This window comes from Arachis stenosperma, chromosome 10, assembly GCF_014773155.1.
Source record: "Arachis stenosperma cultivar V10309 chromosome 10, arast.V10309.gnm1.PFL2, whole genome shotgun sequence".
In the NCBI taxonomy this organism is placed as follows: domain Eukaryota; kingdom Viridiplantae; phylum Streptophyta; class Magnoliopsida; order Fabales; family Fabaceae; genus Arachis; species Arachis stenosperma.
Window position 1 is genome coordinate 130,489,976 of NC_080386.1, and position 23,122 is coordinate 130,513,097.

Genomic DNA, 23,122 nt, shown 5'->3' on the forward strand with positions numbered 1-23,122 from the left:
TTATTTACAAACAAAAAAATCGCAGAAAAGACAAAGAATAGCCATTAATGCAAATCGAAAAATAAAAAAAAAATTACAGTTTTATATAACTCTAATATAAATAACTTATGTCTTTTTTAAAAATAAATAAATTCAAAATCTATTTATAATATATTATCTAAAATATTTTTAATATAACATTTATTAAAATATACTATATAGTATAAATAATCTACTTCTCCGCGCATTGCGCGGGTCTCACTCTAGTTAGATATGATAATATTGGATAAAAAATCAATTATCCTAATTCTATTATTTTCTTACAAAAAAAAAGAATATGAGAAAAAGAAGTTATATCACGTTTGTTTTCTAAAAAAAAAAACAGCTAAAAGAATCACAAATTTAATAATAATCTAAATTACAAATATTATTTTATATACTTAAGTTTGATTTGGTAAAATTTTTTAAAAAATATAAATTTTTTATTTTATATTTAGTAAATAATAAAAAAAATCATGTGTTTATACTCAGTTTTTTTTTGATAGTTTTAGAACTCACTTAAATCCCAAATAAAAAAGTGAGAGCAAGCTACAAACAACAAGAAAAAATTTTAAAAAATATATAAGGTAGAGTTTTAAAAAATAATTTATACTTATCAAAATTAAAAAATCTAATATAATTTTTAAATTTAACTCTTATATTTGTGTCTATTATAATATTTATAAATTTTAAAAATTATTTTACTGAAAATAATTATTATTTGTATTTATTGAAAATTATTTTAAATTTAATTTACTAAATATAAATATTACTATTTTTAAAAGATATATTTTAAAAATTACTTTAAAAAATAAAAATTTTACCAAATCAAATTTTAGTTTGTAATTTCGTTCTTTTGTTTAAAGTTTAAACTTTATTACACAAATAGTTTTATTTAATATTTAACAACATGATTATTTAGATAAATTTGAATCATAGATACGCAAATCTTAGTATAATATCATATGACATGTGAATGGATCAAAACTATACAGGATGCCATGTGACAATCTGTCGAGGACCAATAAGAGCATGAAGTCATTTTATTTTATTACAAAAATATTCAACACCTAACACATTTATTTAACTACTCAACACAGATCACAGTTAAGGCACTACCACAAACTACTACAACCAGTCAACCACCAGTCAACCCCTTGCTTACCATCTGTTCCTTCAGATCTCATCACTTCTCTTCAGAAACATGGCTGCTGAAGCTGTTTTATCTTCCGTTCTTAGTGTTGTTTTCGACAGGATGTCCTCCCCTGAAGTTGTTAACTGGATCAAAGGGAAGAAGCTTACTCAGAACCTGATTGAAAGGTTGAAGACTAATATCTATGCTGTTCAAGCCTTTCTCATCGATGCTGAGCAGAAGCAGATCAAGGAGAGACCTGTCAAGAACTGGCTTGATAGTCTCAAAGATGCCATGTATGTTGCTGATGACTTGCTCGATGAAGTCTTCACCAAAGCTGCCACTCAGAAGGAACCAGGTACCTTCCTCTCTCGTTTTCTCAATTTGCAAGATAGGGATGTAGCAAACAGGATGGAGGAAGTCATTGATAGGATAGAGTCTCTTGTGATTCAAAAAGACACTCTTGGTCTGAGAGAGATTCCTAAGGAGAACATGTCATGGAGGATCACTACATCTCTAGTTGAAACATCTGATGTATGTGGCAGGGAAGAAGACAAGGAGGCCATAGTAAAACTGTTGTTGGATGATGATAGTGTTGATGCTACTGGTGGTCATAGTGATGTATCTGTGATTCCCATTGTTGGCATGGGTGGAATAGGAAAGACTACTTTGGCTCAATTTGTTTACCAGGATGACAAAGTGAAGGAGAATTTTGATTTTCAAGCTTGGATTTGTGTGTCAGAAGAGTTTGATGTTTTCAAGGTCACCAAGACTATAATTGAGGCAATAACTTCAAGTTTTTGCAGCTTGACGGATTTGAATTTGCTTCAGCATGATTTAAAAGAAAAGTTGTCAAGGAAAAAGTTCTTTGTTGTCTTGGACGATGTATGGAGTGAAAGTTGCGAAGATTGGGATAAACTTCTAAAACCTTTTCGAAAAGGAGTTAAGGGAAGTAAAATTCTCATAACTACTAGAAGTAAAAGAGTAGCTTCTGTGGTGCAAACTGTTTCACCATATGAATTGAGCTTATTGTCTGAGGAAGATTGTTGGTTAGTGTTTTCAAAACACGCACGTCTCTCAACTGTTTCTATGGAGAATCCAACCTTGAAAAAAGTCGGCCGAGATCTCGTAAAGAAGTGTGATGGATTGCCCTTGGCAGCTCAAGCCCTTGGAGGCTTATTGCGTGGAAATTCTGATATCAAGTATTGGAATCATTTATTGAAGAGTGAGATCTGGGAACTCTCCGATGATAAGATAAAGGTTGTTCCTGCGTTAAGAATCAGTTATTACTATCTTCCTTCGTATTTAAAGGAGTGCTTTGTTTATTGTTCTTTGTATCCCAAAGACTATGAATTTAGCAAAGGCGAATTGATATTACTATGGATGGCAGAGAATTTTTTGCAACCAGCAGGAAAAAAGACTCCAGAAGAAGTTGGTGATGAATATTTTGATGAATTGATTGCGAGATCATTTTTCCAACCTCATAAGATTCGTGAAAACAAGTTTGTGATGCATGATCTGGTGCATGATTTGGCAATGATATTTGCTGGAGAATTCTATTTCAGAGCTGAAGAGCTTGAGAACGCAGTTGAGGTTGATATTAAAACTCGCCGTTTGTCACATAATGCCAAAGGCAATTATCCAATCTCAAAACTTTTGGAAGTTTGTGACCGAGTAAAACATACAAGGACATTTCTTGAAATCAATTTGAATTTCCTGATTCCATTTAAGATGGAAAATGCACCTTGTATCTTGTTGTCAAAGTTGAAGTACCTGAGGGCTTTATCATTCAAGGGCTTTCCTCTTGAGTCATTGTCTGATTCAATAGGCGAGTTGATTCATTTGCGTTACTTGGATTTGTCTCACACCCGCATCATGACATTGCCCGATACACTTTGTAACTTATACAATTTACAGACATTGAAACTGTTTGAATGTTGGAAACTAATCGCCCTTCCTGTTGGCATGAAAGATCTTACAAATTTGCGTTACCTTGATATTAGGGGGACTGGTTTGCATGAGATGCCGGAAGGCATGAGCAAATTGACAAGTTTGCAGGTTTTAAGCAACTATGTTGTTGGGGAGCGTAAAGGAAACAAGATTAATGAATTGGGAGCACTTGCAAATCTACACCAAAGAATTTTGATTGACAAATTGGAGAATGTGGTCAATAGCAGGGAAGCTTTGGAGGCAAGAATGTTTGATAAGGATGGTATTGAATCTTTGATCTTGAAGTGGTCGACAAATAAATACGAGAATATAGTTGATTCCCAAATTGAAAGAGATATACTTCAAGAGTTACGACCTCATATTAATTTGAAACAACTAAAAATTTGGGGTTACAGGGGTACAACATTTCCAGATTGGTTGGGACATTGTTCTTACCACAACATCACCCAAATAACACTCGGCAGTCTTTTGTCGGGTTATTTTAAGAATTGTTGTATGCTTCCTTCACTTGGACAGTTGCCCTCTTTGAAGCGCCTGGAAATTTCAGAGTTTGAAAGGCTTGCTATTGTGGGCGCTGAGTTTTACCGAAATGATGAATCTTGTCTGGAGACTCCATTTCCAATTCTTGAAACTCTTAGATTTGAGTCAATGCCTTGCTGGGAGGAATGGCGTTCGTTGGAGTTCAATGCATTTCCTCGACTTAGGAAGCTTATCATAATGAATTGTCCCATGTTGAGAGGAGATTTGCCAAATCAACTACCATCTTTGGAAGTTCTTAGTATTCAGAATTGCAAGCGGCTCAGTTGTTGTGTTCCAAGAGCTCCTGCGATTACCTGTTTACGCATAGAAGGAAGCAATGAAGTGAGAATTGGGGAGCTACCTGCTTTGCTGGATAATCTATCAATTAAAGGAAAGCATCAAGTGAAGTCGGTGATGGAGGCCATTACGCAAACCAAACTCACTTGCCTCACATCTTTATCCATCTCAGGTTGTTCATCCCACCTATTGTTTCCAGTGAGTAGTATTCCGGCATCCCTACAAGAGCTGACGATATTGTATTGCAAGAAATTAGAATTCGAAATGGAAGGCCAACACCACTCATTGCATAAACTAAGGATACAGAACAGTTGTGATTCGGTTACATCCTTCTCGCTAGATTCCTTCCCAAATCTCGTGCATGTTGAAATCAGCGAGTGTGAAAAGATAGAGTATCTCGTGGTGTCACGCTCTCTTTCATGTCTCCGTTCTTTAGAGATAAATAATTGTGGGAGTTTGAAATCCCTGCAGACGCTATGGATGGCATCACCTCAGCTTGAACATCTCTCATTACTTGGTTGCCCAGAGATTGATTTGTCGGCTACAGGGGATCCACATCGTTGCTTGAGAGATCTTACCATCAGCTACTGCGAGAAACAACTCAGCTGTGTAGCATCGCAGTTTGATGGGCTTACTCATCTTTATATTAAAGGTGAATATGAGAGTGTGAAGTGTCTCCCTAAGGAAGGTTGGTTGCCTGCCACCCTTGAGTCTCTCACACTGGATCGCATTAAAAGTGTGGAGATGTTGGAATGCAAGGGACTTGCCCACCTCATCTCCCTCCAACAATTATGTATTTATGAATGTTACAATTTGGAGAACATTGACGGAGAAAAGCTGCCTGCCTCTCTGTTACGACTCAGCATCTCTGAAAGCCCTTTGCTGGGGAAACAGTGTGAGATGAAGGACCCGCAGGTTTGGCCCAAAATTTCCCACATCCCCGCCATTCAAGTTGATTTCAGATGGATTTGGTAATCCAACAACTTCAACAGGTAATTCTTTCTGTATCACACAACGTTATTCTGTGTTGCCCAGTCACTGGTTTTTCATTCTTCATTGTTATTAATGTCTTGTATCATTCATACAGCTTTTCCAACAAGAGATAACTTGTGCAGTTACGATTTTGCTTTTGATGCATCCATAATATTCAATCATTCTAATACTCACAGGAATTCTCAGAAACAAGACAATCATAATAACTGCAACAGAGGAAGGTTCTTCAGGAGATAAGGGTAGAAAACAGAGAATGGAATTCTCACCATGATTGCTTTCATATAAGTGGTTAAGAAACCTGATGATAAAAGTGGTATGGATGGCTGAACTTCAAATCATTTCATGAAAATTTGCATATTACCTGAGAAGGAATATCTACTTTATAATGTTGGAATAACTTTGATTACTCAAAATATGAAAATTTGTATGTGGTGGTTAAAACTTTCTTGCAGAAAGCAACTTAGCAACCAGGGACAATAATGGACACAATCCAAGAGATTCAAGAGTGGCATGACACACTCATTGATACAGAGAGGAGCCCCAATGAACTTCATCAACTGTTCTTGGACATGCCTGTTTTGGTCCAATCACAAGGTAAGCAACTCAATGACATGGAGAGCCACGTGAAGAGTGGGTCCAGCCGTTCCAGTTTGCAAGGAAGCACCAGAAGAATACCGGAAGTCCACTTTCATTGCCTTCATAATATTGATCATTTTCATATTGATTTTTGTCCAGTCACCAAAAAAAAGATATTGATTATTGTCCTTATTTACCTTTTGAATTTCGGTTCATGTGTATGTTACACTCAAATTCTTCCAAACCATCTTATAATAAATTTCAGGCGCATGAACTAAAGTTTAGCAGATAAATTTAGTTTTGCTTTAGTTAATGGGATATTGATTGGTGGCTATGAACTAATTGGACTAATTCAAAACCTTATCAAGAGAAATCAGGTCAACATATTCTGTCACTGTGTCACATAACCATTGCATTGTAAAATAATACCTTGTTTGTTTTTCTGAACCTACGCTTTTCAAGATTGAGACTCTCATGTTCATGGTCTGGAAGGTTTTACTTGTAGTGAAATAAGAGTGGCAAAGATTCACAAATGAAAAGTATAGGCAATGCAGAATATTTAAGTGGTTAAACAATGAAAAGGGAATGAATTAAGATGATGATGATGAAGATAATCTTGAAGAATGCCATCATCTGTCCACTTGCATTCGCTAACCTTCTCCATGAGTTGACAGCAGCTCCTTATTATTGGTGTTTAATTCATCCATAGCCACTCTAATCTCTTCTGAATGCATGTATTTTGTTTTTTGGGATTTAAAAAATTTTCTTTACATGTATCACATGCTATAAATATTGTTGAATTACCTTGCTTGGAATTTATATATTGGAGGAATGAGATTAGTTGTTTTGCACCCATAAACGGTTAAACCTATGGTCTAAGATTTGTTTTTTTCTCTATTTTCTTATGCATTGTTGATTAAGAATTGCATGTTTTGTTAGAAAAATAACAAAAATTAGTCAATAATGCAGCAACAACTATGTTTATCCCACTTTATGATACGTGAACAGTTGAATAGTAGCACTAAAATTTTTGAGAATCAAGAAAAGCTGAAAGTTTCCACCTCAAACCATCAAAGAAGAGAAGCAATTAAAAATAGGAATATATTACCAATGCATCAACCAACTGTTTAAACGTATTATTTACTCACTGTAAACACTAAACACTATTTGCATCTCTTTTTAGTTTTTACATATTATAATAGATAGATAGATATTTCAAAATATAACATGTACAATACAAGTAGTGGAAATTTATTATTATTATTATTATTATTATTATTATTATTATTATTATTATTTTGCATGATGTTCAAAATCACTAAGCTACGGTTTTATGTTGCAAAAATTCCATAAATATTATATCATATAGAAAACTATTTTTGATACTTTTATTTAATTTGTAATATTGATTAAAACTAATAACCTATAAATTAAAATGTTGCATTAGCTATTAATCACATTAATTTAGGTTAGGATCGGATGGAGAGTATTTTCACAGAGAAAGCTCGAGTAAAGTGCAGTTTTTTAAATGATGCAATGTAATTCCGAATTATGAATTTCGTCTAACTGTATTTTTATTGATAAAGGACCAAAAAGTACTTCCGTATCAAATTACTTAATTAGCTAGTGTGCATGAATAAGTTCTAAAGTATACAGTGTGATTCATTAGATATTTTTACTTTCTTATTCTTTCCAAATTATAAAGAGAACGAAAAAAGGATTGTAAGAATAGCTCAATTGAATATATTGAGGGTACAAAAAACAAAAGGAAGAACAACAGTCAGAGTTGGTTACTAATGTTGTGTTATATACCAAGAATACAACAGAGAACAAATGGTGCCTAATGTGGTGCATTTCCTTCAAGCTACATTTACAAGTTCAAACTGATCTTTCATCTGCTACATCATGAAGCATGATCATTGTTTGTGATTCCTATTCTTGAGGTTTCCTTGTTGAATATTTGGTGATGTATTCTCAAGAGTAGTACTCAGATGATGAGCAAAGGTGCGGCGCTGAGTCTTTTCCTGGAAGTTCTTGATGGTGCCACTGCCATTGTAAGGTCTCTGACTATGAGGAGTAGCCTTTCTTGATTCAGATTGTATCTGTGGATCCTGAAAGTATAAATTACAATTAGAAAAATTAAGAGTGTGTTTGGTTTGCGTTTTTATTTTCTATTTTCATTTTCAGGATCTTGTGAAAATGAAAGAGAAAATAGGACAGAAAACAGAATTTTGTTGTTCTAAGAACCAAATCAAATTTTATAAGGACTCAATTATCCGGAACTGCATGGAGATTAAGAACAATATTGTTAACCAAACAAAGCTTGAGGAGAAAATGGGAATGAAGATTATATTATTATTGCAAACAGTTTAAGATACCTTCTGTGTCTCCTTGTTTGATTCTTTCCTTTCCTTGTAAAAATCAGGTAGTGGCCTTGCTTTGAAGCAAAAACTTTGGCGAAGTTTTCTGATCTCTGTCTCTGCTTTTTCCTGCAAAATGAGGGGATTGAATGATTTGGTGCTTAAACTGAACTGAGGAACTAGATATTGTTCATAGTAACAGACACTTGGTATTAAATTTTATTTGTCAACCAACCTTGAGTTTTGTATGAAGTTGCACTTTTTGTGCCTCATTGGCATTGAACTTTTCTTCAAGTTTCTGAAATTGATTTAGATCAATAGAGAAAGGAAAGGCAAGTAATTTAGTAACTCAGTTAATTAATTCTCATTTTTATTTGTAATAAGGTTAATTAAAGCTGATAACAAACTAAATTTGATTGATGGCAGAACCTTCTTTCTTCTTGCAGCCCTTTCTTCTGTCCTCAAGCTGAAAGGTGAGGATATCATTGGGGATCTCATTTTATTTCTGCATTCAAGTAGAAACATTGTAAATACTAATGTAAAGAAGAGTATTCACAAAAGCCATAAAACTTCTTTAAGCCAGAGCTAGGTTATGTAAATTTGTGGTCCTTGAAACTAAAGATAGCATGTTTCAACTATTGACAAACTCTACATTATGTCTGGCATGGATAACATTTGAACATAGAAACAATCCAAATCCATATAGCACAATGAAAAATCTTATAACACCTTCAATCAGAGTGGAAATGACTTACTCTGTTGAGAGCAAGCGCCATTTAGAGCTGGCTGTATTTTTGCCTGTGCTTGATAAATCAAGAGGAGTTTTGTTCCTATGGTTTAACAAAACTCAAATGCACCGAATCAGGATATAAAAACAGTTTTACATCATAATTAACAACTTACTAGAATTAGGTACCTTTTCTTTTCTGTTAATGGGGTCAATGCAGAATGCATCTGCATTTCCTTCTTATAAGCCTGCATTTAAAAAACAACACTTTAACATCATAGAAATATAGATTGTGAAAGATATGGCAAAGAATCTGACATACCATAGTTGGTGTTCTTAGAGGAGTTAATGATGCATCCTTTGAAGCCTTTGAGGAACCAGCACTAGCTCTTGCACTTTCAAATTTCTTCATGACTGATGCAGTCAATCTATTAAGTTCTCTAATAGGCGTAAAATTGACCGATTTGTAAGGAGTAGATCTTCTTTTATCAGCAGAGCTTAGTAATGAAGCATGCTTGTTGCTGCTGCTAGTTGGGGTAGCAGCAATATTACAGTTATCTCTCTTTGAAGAAAGAGTAGTCGCTGTTGATTTGATTGGTGTAGAAGCAACTTTGGAGGTTGCATTGCTCTTTAGCAATTTGAAGGAAGAAACTGGTGGTTTCTTCTTGCTAACTGAAGGCAAAATTTCTTGATCATATCTTGAACCCTGCTGAAATAATCAAATATTAAATCAATGTTATGATCTTGATTCTTAAACAATCAAACCAAAGAATAAAACACTAAGATTAAATTTTCTAAAAGGACAAACATTGTGAACCAAGAAAGTAATATCAATAACCACCTTCAGTAATGGTGTCATAATTGGAGTTGTTTCAAGGATCTTTTCAGCATCTTCATTTTGGCTTTGCAATTCAATCTTCATTGAATTCCCAACCAAAGGTTCTTCTTCCATCTTTGACACAGCTTCTTTTACCTTGTTACTTTGAGGCAAAATAGTACTACTTGCCTCTAAATCCGAAACTGAGTAATTCCCATTGGCACTGATAATGGAATCTTGTTCTTCTTTGACAACCAATCTAGTGCTTGAACTTCTTCTCTCTGAATTATCATCAATAGCATTGTTTTGTGCAACATCATTGTTTGCAACTTCGTCGACATGCTCATCTTCATTATTGTTTTGTGGAGCAGCATTGTTTGCTTGTTCGAGCAATGCTGCTGCAGCCGCCTTTTGAGCGGCGAGTTTCTTGTAGTGAGCTTCAAAGAAGGCCTTCTTCTGAGCAACTGAGCCAGGCCTTGAGAACCTCTCTGCCTCTTCGACGTAGCGGTTGTGAGAGAAGCTTGACCATTTCTCCCATGCAAGAGACTCTGACATGAACCTCCCAAAGGAAACTGATGATTGCCCCAATGCATGAATCGGGTTTCTCTGAAAAGTTTCACAGTTTTTTCAAGGTAAAACACCTTCATACAACATAGAGAAGAAAAAAAACAATGTCTTTTCAAGTTTTCATGATTAATTGCACCCAATAATATCATGCATGTGAAAACCTAACTCATCAAATGATTAACAAAAAAAATAGTAAGCAAAATTCATGGTCCATGAAAAATCAGATATAGGGTTCCTAAGCAAAGATTTGCAATTTCAAGCAGTTCATATAATGAGAAAAGAAATGAATACCAGCTCGAATTAGAAATTTTCATCTTTTGTTCCCATTCTTTCAAAATCACATGCATTCAAGTGAAAATTTAAGGAAAAATTTAGGTTAAAAAAAGGAAAACAAAGAAAACAGTCAAAATAGCAAAAGAATAAGCGGTTTATTCTTGATCAATTGCACCCTAAATTATCCAAAAAACAAAGAAACTAAGACAAAATCTGCAAGCAGTTAGTGAAATAAGAAACTAACACCAGCTAAAACTAAAGCATGAGAGTATAATATGAGACAAGTTCTTGAATTAACCTCATTGGCTTCATTGATAATCCCAGAAGCATAACAGAATGGTTGTTGCATTTGCATGAGACAAGTTGAGTCCCCCATGTTTTTCAGTTTCACTACGCAACGTAATAACTATAACCTGAGAAAGGTCCAAACTTTACCACTAACAATAACAAATTATAATCATAATTAATATTACTATGATGATATATGATGTGATTCACCATGTTAATGTTAGTAGTATTATTCTTCTATTAATATTTTTATGCTAATGTGGCCGTTTGTTTTGTACACATTCAAATTTGAAATTCAAAATAATAAAGGCATTCTGTGTCCAATACGATGTGGAAAAGCTGACACAACTTTAACATATTATAAAAAAAAATTAATTAATTAAAAACAAGATGTGCAGTGAGAGCGTAGTGTGTAAACTTTTTTACAAGTTTGCAAAGTATATGTGTAGGGCCCACTAACAAAACGGTTGGAAGAGGAGCCCAAGTTTGGGCCCACATATTTGAGAAATAAGACAATTAAAAAAATAATTGTAAAAAAAATATTCTCTATAACGGCTATGTTTGAATTTGGTGAAGCTTGCCTTCAATTCAAATAAAAAATGTTGTTGTGGTTCAACTTTTCAACCTAGGAAGAGAGTTCTTTGATATGGATGTAACATTTTTTCAAGCCTCGTATTAAAAGGGTTTTAAGAGAAAGTTGGTGGCAACTACAAAGTGTCAAAGTTGTAGAAGGTTAAGATGTAACATGCTGAACCACAGTTAGTTGCAACATCGCCTTGGTGAAAATAACTAGCTTAGGATATTGACTAATTTATCTATGGATGTCTATAGTTGGTAATTTGAAAATAATATATAAGCCATTTTGATGCATATGTACTAGAAGGAGTTTGTAGTGTGGATGATTTGCTAGAGTTGAATGGTAATGAGATGGAATATTACGAGAATAAATTCTAGTCATTTTTTTAAGTGGGACAAAAAAAATGTTTTGCTAAAAAATAGAATCGAGTAAAGAATAAAAATGTTTACTAAATTTTTTTAAAACATATGTTCATTGTACATGATTTTTTTTTTCTGTTGAATTTTCCTATTATAAAATAACAATGTCAATTTTGGTTGAAAGAAGATGTAAAAATGATATATAATAAGATATCACAGTTTAACATTAATTTTAGAGAAACATTTGAGAATTTTCTGAATAATTGTTGCTAGAATTGATGCATATGTAGCATCTTCAACTCTTCAAGGGATGCTTTCGTTGTCCTATTTATTATTTTATAATATAATGTTTAAACTTTTCTAATACGTGGTACTCTAGTTATTTTTGGAGATAACAATCAAGGGATAGATGGATGAATAATGGGGATAGGGACACAGTATTTTCCACTAAGCAGCATCGATTAGGAGAAGGAAGAAAATAATATGAGGAATTAAAATAGATGGGAGAACAGTAAGAGAGGTGGAAAATGTTACATAAATGATACAAGGTGAGTTCTTCAATGGGAAAAGTATAATACTATGTCAGAGCTCAAAATGCCTTTGTATCCCAAGGCATAAAGAAAAAGTGAAATGTATACATACTCTCACTCACCTATTCTGCATGATCACCCAAGTTGAACTTGAAGGTGCATGCTTCAGTCACTTTCTCTACATTACTAACGTTACATCTTATCAATTTTGGGTACAAAAATAATACAAGCACTCTCAAATTCAATAACAGAATATTAGTTTCTCCCTGTAAACTTTCTCAATCATTAATGTCCAAAGAAAACATCAAATGGGAGGCCTCTTGGATGGTCAACAATCAATATTGCTTGCTTGCTTTGTAGGAATGAACAATATAGGCTCAGTCAAGGAACATGCCTACTAATCCTTCAATTTGAACTCCCAATCAAATTCTGACCACCCGGCATTACAATATGGGAAAGAAAAGGATCAGAATGTTACAGAGGTACGTCGAGGCCACGGCTATGTCGGTCACGACCGTTCATTTCCATGAATCCTGTATGAACACTTCTTCTCCGTGTTCTATGGGGTTTTGCCCTTGATCCTCTTCTTTTATGACCTGAATACACCATATAAACGACAACAACGAAGCCACATCCGGAAAAGGCCCATAGGAATATCACCCAAAATCTGAAAGAGCTTGGCATCTCATCTTTTGGAACACTATCCAAATCCTCAGAATCCTTTCTCAGTTGCTCAGAATGATTTACTGAGATATGATTGCTTATTGAATCAGTACTTTCATCTACAATGCCAAATTTCCTTGACATGCCGCTTTCTTCTGTTCTTTGTTCCTCTTTTGGTGGGGATAAAGAATTTGCATTGGGGCATCTTCTCTCATGATGCAAAGTCAGTGCTTCATTCAGTGTTTTTGCACATTCAATGCTCAGCAGATCACGCTGAAAACCATCCTCATTGGCTCGATCTAGTGTCGATAGATCTGGTGGGTCTGGAAACTTGGCCCAGCATCTGTTGACCATGTCAACGTCCCGCCAATCTGCCTTGTCAAAACTCCAATTCCCAGTACCAAAACGTAACCCATAGTGAAAAACTCGATACTTGACCCCCGGTGCAGGTACATATCCTGGGTATATCAGTATCTCATTGTTTACAGTATGCTTCAATTTTAGCTGCATCAATAACATTACTGGTTATAGCGGTGAAGTTTCTTCATACTAGAAAGGAAGTAATTACAAAGCATGCAATACATAACACGACATGCCATTGGAGAGAAAGACATAAAGCAGAATGATAGGTAACAAAATGACTCATTTCAATCCAGGACTTTGACTATAGAGGCTCTAAAATCATGACAATGACCAGTTCTCCAAAAAACTTCACCTGTTAGGTGTAGGGTTCACAGATCAAGAATGGTTTTCTAATAAATAATATACCATTTATCTACTTGTCTTATGCTAGTTATTCGCATCTAGATGCATGACGGAACACCCTTAAGTCAATCGCCACTCAATAATAGCTTTGTTTCGAAGTCTGCCACCATCATTTGTTTGAAATTATCAAACACTTTTCCCTAAGAATGAGTGAGTTTGTTTGAATTAGTTGTTGCAATATTCACTCCCCCTAATTAATTCTAAACCACGTGTGTAAGCAATTACATATGCTAACTCTATTTTGGCTATCTAAAAAACCAAACGTAAGTTCGATTCATGTTTGTTCTACCAGATTGGTCTTCGCTAGTGTTTGCAGAAAACAACAAAAGTAAACATGATCGCAAAAGCTATGCTTATATTTATAGATTCAAAGAAGCTACTACTGAATTTTTGAAATTGTGTGGTTGGTGGCCAAAACATGTAGGAGCAATAGCTACCTAATTCAAAGAAGACGAACAAAAACGTTTGTGTTCATATGCATCTTAGTTACTCAATAGCAAATGATCTCTAGCCAAGACCCAAGCTACAGAATTGATTAATGCTTTAAAGGCTTAAGGAGGAGATGCTGGACCTTAGGTTGTATTTGTAACACTATGGAACCCATAAGCATAAACAGGTCAGTAGAGTATGCATAACAAAGTATGTAAAAGGTAAGAGAAAATACCTCGGCTGCTCCAAATGAGTAGCCATACATCTCACTGATCCAACCAGATTCATATATGTCTCCTGTTATATTTCTTGCATAATGAGCTCTATCAGCTCGGACTTCCTCAGTTTTATGTAGCCATAGCAAAGCGAATTTCCGAAGATCATCTATGTGCATAATGATTACACCACCAACCTTGTCACAAGCCTCAGGATGGCTAGTGTGCAATTTGGCAAGCTCGTTGTCACAGCCAATGAGGTAGCTACCAATAACAGGAAAAAGTAAATAAGTCACCCCGAGGATGCAAGAGAAACAGACATCATGAGAAACATATATGGATGGATTCATGCAAACTCTAGTCATCGAAATCGCATCTCCAGGTAAACAAAATTAACAGATCCCATAAACATAAATCAACTTCGGCAAGCGTACTCATAGGGAGTTGAAACTGGACGGCCACGAGCAGCCTTGAATTCCCATGGTGTAATCGGGCCTCTCAAGATCATATCAGCATCAAGAATCACTATGAACTCAGCATCAATATTTGCATGGTTAAGCCAGTGAAGTACAGCAGCAGGTTTATTAATTGCTGGATACCTAAAACAAAGAGACAGAAAATCATGTTTTTTTTCCTATAATCTAAATCATACAGGCGAGTGAAGCATTTAATAGTGGTAGGCTCTCAATAACAGCACATAAAGAGTTGAGGCACAAGAGATCTTGTATATAATTTAGGTAATCAAAATCAAACATGAATTGATATAACACGAAGATTAAGCAGTTCTGCAGTATTAAATAAATATATGAAGATTATTTGGACAACATCTGAGGGTATCCTGAAACAATAATAGAATAATCCATAAACCATAATTTAGAATACCAAAATCAAGCACAATTTTGATATAATGATCACATATAGCTGACTTCTGAGAAATAAACACAATTGAACCAAAAAAACAAAGGGGGAAAAAAACGCAAACTAATGTAGATAATGAGCTTCGTCATGGCATATATTGTTTCAGTTAGAATTTGAAGATAGTCATTGGTCATAGTGATGAACCACAGAGATTGAATTTGATCTAAATTAGTATCCTTAAAATAATTATACCACAAAAGTTAATCCTTTGCTTGTTCCATGCCTGATTTTGCAACTACTAATGATAATCACTTCGTCCAACAAAGTCAGTCAAACTGTAAATATCAGTTCAGACATGACAAGCAACTACCAGGGAAAAGGTTAGAACAGCACAACTTGAATTGAATAGCAGAGACACATAATTACCAGTCTCCTGTTAATGGATGTCGGCTCATAGAGGGAACATAATGGGTAGGAGCCAGATCATGACCCTTATATTGCTTCAAGTCTTCGTCTGTGCAGCTAAGAAGTCTAGTGATATTTCCTGGCTGTCCACTCAATCGGAAACTATGCATAAGTCCTACTGTCTGCCAATCAAAGTATGTGGTACATTCTGTGGAAAAAACAGTATGAATTTTAGGATGCGGCTTCTCAGCATCAAGAGCATTGTCATCTTCTTTGGTATCCTCCATCATTTGTAAAGTAGCAGGAGTTGGATATTTTGGCTTTGTTAGTTCAGCAAAGGCTTTGCTTTTCAAAAAGTTCAAATATTTAGACCAAGTAGGTTTTGGACAACCATTTGCTGCGTGCTGCAGCAAAAGACCCTCATTTATAATATTTATGCACTCTATACTTAGAAATAGTCCTCGCCTTCGATTAGGGTCAAGTTCCATCTGCCTTACCTGCAAGAAACTTCTAGTTTCAGCAAAACTTGGGAAACCAATGCTAAATTTATTGTGCCGTATATTCAGTATATTAGAACTAAAACACTAAGCATTTATCATTATTATTATTATTATTAGTTAAACCACCACACATAAATTTCCTCCCATAAGTATACTTGTTTACATACCTCCCTGGGATAAGGGGGTTCTGGAAAAAGACGGCCACATTCATAAACAATTCCATCTTCATGGTGAGCCAATTTATTAAATGACCAATTTCCTACACTAAACGGAAGCCCATAGTGAAGAAGAATCGGTTCAATTCCCTCCCGAGGAACATAACCTGGGTAGATCATCAAGTTATCATTGATCTTGTGCCGAAGTCCTATCTGTAAACAGAAGGGTGGAATCCAACAGTGTAGATTGAAAGAAGAAAAGAAAGCAAAGAAAATAATCAGCAAAAGTTGAATAGTCAAGCAATACAAATGGAGTGCTAAATGGTTTGAGTAGAGTTTAGTAAATATAATAAAATAAAAAATTAATTCAATCATTTTAAGGCAATGAATTTGACTCACTTCAGCAGCACCAAAAGAGTAGCCATACATCTCACTGATCCATCCTTTCCCATAGATGTCACCAGTTATGTTTGTTGCCCAGTGTGCCTTATCTTCCCTCACTTCTTCTGTTTTGGAAAGCCACAATGGTGCGAAAGCTCGGAGGTCATCTATATGAAAGGCCAAAAGCCCACCAACTTTGTCGCAAAGTTCTGGGTGTTTCGTATGCAGTTGAGCCAAAATATTGTCACAACCTCGTAAGTACCTGAAGAAAGAATTTTGGAATATGGCAAGTTTCAATGATAGTGCCTGAGAAAGAAACACACTACAAATTTATAGTTTTTTGTGCTTCAAGATACTTAAATGCATTTCATAGGTTCAAGCAAAGCACCCTAGTTTGCACTTTGAACTTTTGATTCTCTTAATGTGATACGTTAAAGATGAGATACATATAAAATACCTAGGCATCCCAAACTCCAATATTTTCATAGTATATGTACTGCCGCATGTTAAGGCGCACAATGCCATTATCATCATCCTTCTTCTACAAATAGTTCAACTGGTAGTGGGAGGTATTATCTAGCTTCTAACACTCTTATTATCATTAAGGGTGAGTTTGTGAGTTTTGATTTTACATTTAAAGGCAAGGAAGGGAAGTGCTCCTACTGTAAAGCTTAATCCATTTTACACTATGAATAAAAATTCCATAACACATTGTTAAAGGGAAAAGGGTGTAAATATATTGAATGAGAAATGAAAAAGAAATTAGTGATTACCCATAATATGCGGCAACAGGTCTTCCTTTCTCTGCACCAAGCTCCCAAGGTAAAATTGGGCCTCTGATTATCATGTCTGCATCCAGAATGACAACCCAATCAACATTTTTTGCATCTTTACTATGTTTGAGCCAGTGCAAAACCCCAGCTGGTTTGTTTATTGCAGGGTACCTGAATAGCGGACATAAGAGTTAATATCTCATGCTCATATGACAGAGGAATTACTCTTCATTTGCAAGGAGGTATGCATGTGTTTGATTCGGCACAATGAAGCAATAAAACTCAAAACACTTGAACAGAGAATAGCAGAGAGCACAAAACTTTTCTAAAATACCAAAAGTACAACAAAAAAAACACATCGACAATGTAGCAAGATCAGCAAACAATACTTATCTAAGACCCTTCACTAATTGCTGAAAAGAGTAAGCTTAGAGATCTGAGTTTCAACACTCAGAAGAGACATCAACAAACTTCTTACAAACCTCATAAGATGTCACTACTCATTGAAGCACTTTTAAACCAACAAGTAGAAATTCTACAATCAAAACTTCTATAAACACAAATCTCTACCTTAGTTTAAAAGAACAATTTAGCTACCACAGCAGCCCACAATCCATTCAAGAACATACACATCCCAACATAAAACATACCTAAGAAAGAAGAAAAATAGTAGCAGCTATCACACAACTATACATGCGACACACTGTTGCAGAGTTAAAAAAAAAAAAAGGATGTCCTACTAAACAACATAGGCCAATCAATCAGAAACTAAAGTCAACGGCACCATTAGCATTCATTCTCAACAAACCACATCAATCAATCTACATTCAGGTCACAAGGCAAAAACCTTATCATCCTTCTCGTTGTGCCAAGGTTCACCTTCTAAACTCAAACATATACATATACTAAAAGAACGAAATAACAGAAATGATTTATCCTCTAATAAATGCATCCTCCTAATCATCTTCCTAACAACTTCAAACCAAATGCCTTCTGATGTTTTCAAATTATTCAATGCATTTGAATATTTTTCTAGTTCAGAAATTACGAGGATAATCAGGAGAGTATATGTATCATTATTAATCAAGAAATAATACAATGCTTAATTAATATATTTGAACACTAAAAAGTGATTGCCAATGTAACCTAAAATTGAGTGTTATCAATTTTACCAGTCACCACCAGAACTTAAGTTGAACACTAATTGATCGTTACAAAAGCTACTAGATTTGATAACTTCTACCACTAATCACACCATCACATCAAAAACAGAAAAAAAAGAAGATTACCAGTCACCAGTTCTGGGATGCTTGCTCATAGAAGGAACCTCAAACGTTGGCGCCAAATGCATCCCTCTATAGTTCTTCTTCTCCTCATCCGTACAACTCAGGAGACGGGTTATGGGCCCGGGCTGCTTGGCCTTCCTGTAACTGTTCATGAGCCCAACCGTCTGCCAGTCGAAGTAGTTCTGACACTCAACAGAAAACAGCGTGTGGAGCCTCCATTCATGCTTCCTCGCCGCTTCGCTAAACCCAATGCAAACCACAATTCCCACTAACAAAGAAACAATTAACACTCTCGCCATTGTTTTCTCCTCTGAGCTAGATGTGAAATTGGTGTTTCCTGAAGCTTGAAGATCTGGATTTCATGCCTGGCTTGTTGTTCTTGTTGTCAAGTCAAAATTGAAGCGTTGAGATTTGTATTTATAGTATTGAATTTGCTACTATAAAGTATTGAATAATTGAAGAGTTCAATTAATTGCCTACGATCTACAATAGTAGTAATTAATTATTGTTATTATGAATCTGGAAAAACGTGTTGTTGGTAATGGTAACGCTGGCTATACTGTGAGATTAACAAGTATACGATCGCCAAAGAAACTTTTTGTCACTTTTGCATTTTTATTTTCGATTTCTATAATTTTTTTAAAAATAATTGTAAATAGAAAATAGAAGTTTATTTATTTAAAGTATTATAATAAAAAATAAATGCGAGTCAAACAAATTCTAAGAATTTCATAATTTAACATACCAAATAAAACATTATTATTTTAATGAAAATTATTGAAAATAAATACGATATTCAATCTATAATACTTTAAATAAGTTATTTGCATAATCCAAAACAAACACAAACGTCATAACTCATAAGTTTAAAACAAGCTCTCTTTTATAACCAAAAGATAAGTAGAATATATTTGAGTATATATTTTATATATTATTTTTATAACTAAATCTAATTAATTTTTTATGTCATTATTTTTATTTTTTTATTTTTATTATTAATTTTAAATTAATAAATTAATTTGATTAAACTTAATTACTAAAATAACTTAATAACCGGTTACTACATATATTGATCTTAATGGCTCTTTTGCAGAAAGGATGAATCTGAAGAGCATATTTTGTCCACTTAGTTGGAATTAATAAATTGATACACTTAGACTTGAACCATATCTTTGGCTTAAATCATCTAAAAAGTTAAGATAACAAATTTATTTTTCTTTAATTTTTACATCGTAATCATATTAGTATCTTAATTTTAAAATTAATCAAATTACTTCATAATTTTAAATCATCAATAAATTAATTTTTCTATTAAATCAAAAAAATTAAGATAAAAATTCATATTCAGATATTTTTATATAAAGTTATTAATTAAAAATCTTTAAATGATTTGACATATAAAATTTTATTAGAATATAAATTAAACTTGTTATATAATTATTCTTTAAAATATTATATTATAAGAAATAAATATATTTATTAGTATATTTAACCATTTAAAATCTAAATTATTTCTGTTATCAGTAGTTTATTTTTCTTACTGGTAGACACTTTTGTCAATGCAATGTTCATTCTTTAACACTAAGCAACAAGAACAACACTATAGGACGCTGGCGTTGCCGCAGTGTTTTACTGTTTTTACCTACCATAGTTGGTGTCACTTTGATCTTAATACTAAATTTGAGTTTATGGATGGAGAAGACGATGAATTTGCATGCATGAGAAGAAGAATCTGCATGGAGTGTTTTTAATTTTTTGAGAGGGCAATTTAGAGAATTCACTCTACTACTCTACTTGTTAGTTGTTACTATAATTTTTGGTTATTAAAATAATATTTTTCATAATAATTATTCATAACATTTTAAGGAGTTATTGACAACCTCCTTCTATCTCTATCTCTGCATTGTTTCTGTATTGTGCTCGATTCCATGATTCAATCTCAACAACCTTCACATTACAACGAGCAATTAGCTAGGGGAACCAAAATCAAAACAACCAAAGACCCCTAATTCCCACGTAATTTATGAATTTCAAGACTAATCGTAATAAATAACCCATGCATTTATCGTGATAATCAAAATCCCCAGAATACCCCTCCGTTTTCCGGTTACTTGGGTTGGGGGAAAAAGGAAATGCCGACCGTGGCGGTGAAGCTCTACAGCGTCTTCTTCAAGTTCCTATTGAAGCAGCGTTTGCAGAATCGGATCCAAGACTCGCTTCAAGAATCCGACCCGTTCGGAGTCACGTCCAGGCCCGGCGAATCCGTCGCAGCCGCAAACCCATCCTTCTCCGACGGCGTCGCCACCAAAGACATTCACATTGACACCTTCACGTCCCTCTCCGTACGAATATTCCTACCCGAGTCAGCACTCGCCGAACCCGAACTTGCACGCGGTTCAAAGCCTCACCATCTCAAATCTATAACTGACTCTACAAACAAATTAGCTCAGGCAGGACCTGGATTAATCCGCGCCGAAAAGGCGTCGCTCGCGTCGCGGCGAGCGGGGGCGACGCCGAGGGAGGAGCCTCGACGGAACAGCCTCGGCCCTACCGGAGAGGGATTGAGCTCCGCATCCGGTGGCGGAGGGTATCTTGGATACTCGCCGGCGCCGGGAGGCCGACGGAGAAAGCTGCCGGTGATTGTGCAGTTTCATGGAGGAGGTTGGGTGAGCGGGAGTAGTGACTCGGTGGCGAATGATTTGTTCTGCCGGCGGATCGCAAAGCTGTGCGATGCGATTGTGGTGGCGGTGAGTTACCGGCTGGCGCCGGAGAACCAGTATCCGGCTGCATTCGAGGACGGGTTCAAGGTTCTGAATTGGCTGGCGAAGCAGGCGAATTTGGCGGAGTGTAGCAGGTCCATGGAGGTTAGGAAGTTGGACGCTCACAAGGCTATTGTTGATTCGTTTGGAGCTGCGGTTGTGGAGCCATGGCTCGCTGCTCATGCAAATCCATCGAGGTTTCTTTTCTTTTTCCTTGAGTTTATCACATTGATTTTTCCCTTGTAGATTGCTCTGTTTAAGCATTTCGCTATCTGTATTGAAATTTGACATGATAGGATCCTAGTTATCAGCGAACTATAGGATGTGATTTTCTTCCTTTGTAATCATTGATTGTTTCGTTTAAATGTAGATGCTGATTGGCCAGCAAATTTAAGTTAACATTTGCTTGTTTAGGTCTAACCAAGTTATAATCAGATAGCAGAACAGCAAGACATGATTATGATATTTTATTAGAACATCATAGTCTCTAAACAAGTTATGAACTTCTTAGTAATAAGAATATAAGATGCTCCCTTAGTCTACAACAACAGAGAAGCTTAAACCAAATATATGAAGAAGACGTGATTTGTGAATAGTTAAAATGAAGCAAAGACATGTTTCTGTACTTTAACTTCTTCCTTTCATGTTTCCTCTTGGAAGGTTGTTATGCATTGTGCTACTTTGGTGCTTAACCACTTTTTCCACTTTTATTTTGAATCAGGTGTATTCTTCTAGGTGTGAGTTGTGGTGCAAATATTGCCGACTATGTGGCTCGAAAAGCTGTAGAAGCCGGCAAACTTCTGGACCCTGTCAAGGTGGTAGCACAGGTCCTGATGTATCCATTTTTCATTGGAAGTGTGCCCACTCATTCTGAAATAAAGTTGGCAAAGTCTTACTTTTATGACAAGGCTATGTGTATGTTAGCATGGAAACTTTTCCTAAACGAGGAAAAATTTAACCTCGACCATCCAGAAGCCAATCCCCTTGCCCCAGGCCGGGGTCCTCCCTTGAAGTTGATGCCTCCAACATTGACAGTGGTAGCGGAACTTGACTGGATGAGGGACCGAGCCATCGCTTACTCGGAGCAGCTCAGGAAAGTGAATGTTGATGCGCCTGTTCTGGAGTATAAAGATGCAGTCCATGAATTTGCAACGCTTGATGTACTTATCAAAACCCCAGAGGCCCAGGCTTGTGCTGAGGACATCGCCATCTGGGTCAAGAAATATACCTCACTTAGGGGTCACGAATTCTCGTATTGAGTATGATATCCCATATTAAGATGCTGATCAGTGAGAAAATATTGACCTTGTTTTCGAAATTAGCTTTAGATATCCCTTGCGCTACCAAATTAATTGGGGGTTTGGTGGCATATTAGTTAATTTGTTTTAATGCTTATGTCCTGCCGTCCTAGGTGTTGACAGGTTCTATGTTCAATCCACCTGTTGGTGCTTTTTTATAAGATAGAGTTGTCTGAGAGTGGGATTAGTTGAATCAGTGAGATGCATTTATCTCATGCACACAACAGTTGGAAGCCACCCAGTTCATTTTTCCCCTGTATTATGATGTACTATCTTATGGAAGGGTATAAAGGGTATAAAATTTAGTGCAATGCTCCTTTAGCATAAGTATGACAATGTAGTCTCCAATCCATTTTCTTATTCTATCTAATCTCCTTGTAGTAATGGTGGGTCATAGTTAAATTTTGTACAAGAGTTGTCCTTGTTTCTCGATAGGATTTAGAGTTCAGATTAAAACGACTTTTTTACCCATGAGGTACGGTTTAGTGATGATCATAGATGAAGTATCGAGTTTCTTTAATAATAAAGCATGTTCTTGCATAGTTTGCTTTGTTGGGCACAATGTTTTGCCTCCACTACAGACAATTGTTGAAGTCCTACTGCGACTATAAATATGCTATGGTCTTAACATGATTTCCTTGGGCTATTATCA

At 35.4% G+C, this 23,122-nt stretch overlaps 4 protein-coding genes across 7 annotated transcripts; 2 read left to right on the plus strand and 2 right to left on the minus strand.

The window, feature by feature from the left end:
- The first annotated feature begins 1,119 nt into the window (after positions 1–1,119).
- Positions 1,120–5,837, plus strand: LOC130956236 (putative disease resistance RPP13-like protein 1). Of its 2 annotated transcripts, none has more exons than XM_057883284.1 (3): positions 1,120–4,908; positions 5,096–5,222; positions 5,362–5,837. In XM_057883284.1, the coding sequence occupies exon 1, from the start codon at positions 1,223–1,225 to the stop codon at positions 4,889–4,891; it is 3,669 nt and encodes a 1,222-aa protein (XP_057739267.1). In that variant the 5' UTR covers positions 1,120–1,222; the 3' UTR covers positions 4,892–4,908; positions 5,096–5,222; positions 5,362–5,837. The 2 variants fall into 2 exon arrangements, with proteins under 2 accessions (XP_057739267.1, XP_057739266.1); XM_057883283.1 differs by having other exon boundaries at positions 5,086–5,222; positions 5,362–5,835.
- A 1,385-nt stretch (positions 5,838–7,222) lies between these two features.
- Positions 7,223–10,717, minus strand: LOC130956163 (protein WVD2-like 7). Of its 2 annotated transcripts, none has more exons than XM_057883207.1 (9): positions 10,528–10,717; positions 9,414–9,995; positions 8,895–9,278; positions 8,762–8,820; positions 8,601–8,675; positions 8,275–8,350; positions 8,081–8,143; positions 7,864–7,974; positions 7,223–7,596 (listed from the first exon to the last, which is right to left on the minus strand). In XM_057883207.1, exons 1-9 carry the CDS (start codon positions 10,603–10,605, stop codon positions 7,402–7,404), a joined length of 1,623 nt encoding a protein of 540 aa, XP_057739190.1. In that variant the 5' UTR covers positions 10,606–10,717; the 3' UTR covers positions 7,223–7,401. The 2 variants fall into 2 exon arrangements, with proteins under 2 accessions (XP_057739190.1, XP_057739189.1); XM_057883206.1 differs by having other exon boundaries at positions 8,895–9,281.
- A 1,255-nt stretch (positions 10,718–11,972) lies between these two features.
- On the minus strand, positions 11,973–18,954 carry LOC130955809 (peptidyl serine alpha-galactosyltransferase). Its single transcript, XM_057882783.1, has 8 exons — positions 18,417–18,954; positions 17,128–17,298; positions 16,373–16,616; positions 15,986–16,186; positions 15,340–15,815; positions 14,490–14,654; positions 14,076–14,319; positions 11,973–13,150 (listed from the first exon to the last, which is right to left on the minus strand). Exons 1-8 carry the CDS (start codon positions 18,710–18,712, stop codon positions 12,458–12,460), a joined length of 2,490 nt encoding a protein of 829 aa, XP_057738766.1. The 5' UTR covers positions 18,713–18,954; the 3' UTR covers positions 11,973–12,457.
- Positions 18,955–20,545: 1,591 nt separating this feature from the next.
- LOC130958109 (probable carboxylesterase 11) lies at positions 20,546–22,879 on the plus strand. Of its 2 annotated transcripts, XM_057885010.1 has the most exons (3): positions 20,546–20,804; positions 20,916–21,369; positions 21,894–22,879. In XM_057885010.1, exons 1-3 carry the CDS (start codon positions 20,546–20,548, stop codon positions 22,429–22,431), a joined length of 1,251 nt encoding a protein of 416 aa, XP_057740993.1. In that variant the 3' UTR covers positions 22,432–22,879. The 2 variants fall into 2 exon arrangements, with proteins under 2 accessions (XP_057740993.1, XP_057740992.1); XM_057885009.1 differs by having other exon boundaries at positions 20,546–21,369.
- The last annotated feature ends 243 nt before the right edge of the window (positions 22,880–23,122 follow it).

Bases quoted from the DNA above. Each gene is read 5' to 3' on its own strand.
- LOC130956236 (XM_057883284.1), top strand. From the start codon at position 1,223: ATGGCTGCTGAAGCTGTTTTATCTTCCGTTCTTAGTGTTGTTTTCGAC.
- LOC130956163 (XM_057883206.1), bottom strand. From the start codon at position 10,605: ATGGGGGACTCAACTTGTCTCATGCAAATGCAACAACCATTCTGTTAT. The intron at 7,975-8,080 runs GTTGGTTGACAA...CTCATTTTGCAG, and splicing joins AACTTCATACAAAACTCAAG to GAAAAAGCAGAGACAGAGAT. The intron at 7,597-7,863 runs GTATCTTAAACT...TTATACTTTCAG, and splicing joins CAAACAAGGAGACACAGAAG to GATCCACAGATACAATCTGA.
- LOC130955809 (XM_057882783.1), bottom strand. From the start codon at position 18,712: ATGGCGAGAGTGTTAATTGTTTCTTTGTTAGTGGGAATTGTGGTTTGC. The intron at 17,299-18,416 runs GTAATCTTCTTT...TCCGCTATTCAG, and splicing joins CATCCCAGAACTGGTGACTG to GTACCCTGCAATAAACAAAC. The intron at 16,617-17,127 runs GTAATCACTAAT...TTCTTTCTTCAG, and splicing joins CCTGTTGCCGCATATTATGG to GTACTTACGAGGTTGTGACA.
- LOC130958109 (XM_057885009.1), top strand. From the start codon at position 20,546: ATGCCGACCGTGGCGGTGAAGCTCTACAGCGTCTTCTTCAAGTTCCTA. The intron at 21,370-21,893 runs GTTTCTTTTCTT...ATTTTGAATCAG, and splicing joins GCTCATGCAAATCCATCGAG to GTGTATTCTTCTAGGTGTGA.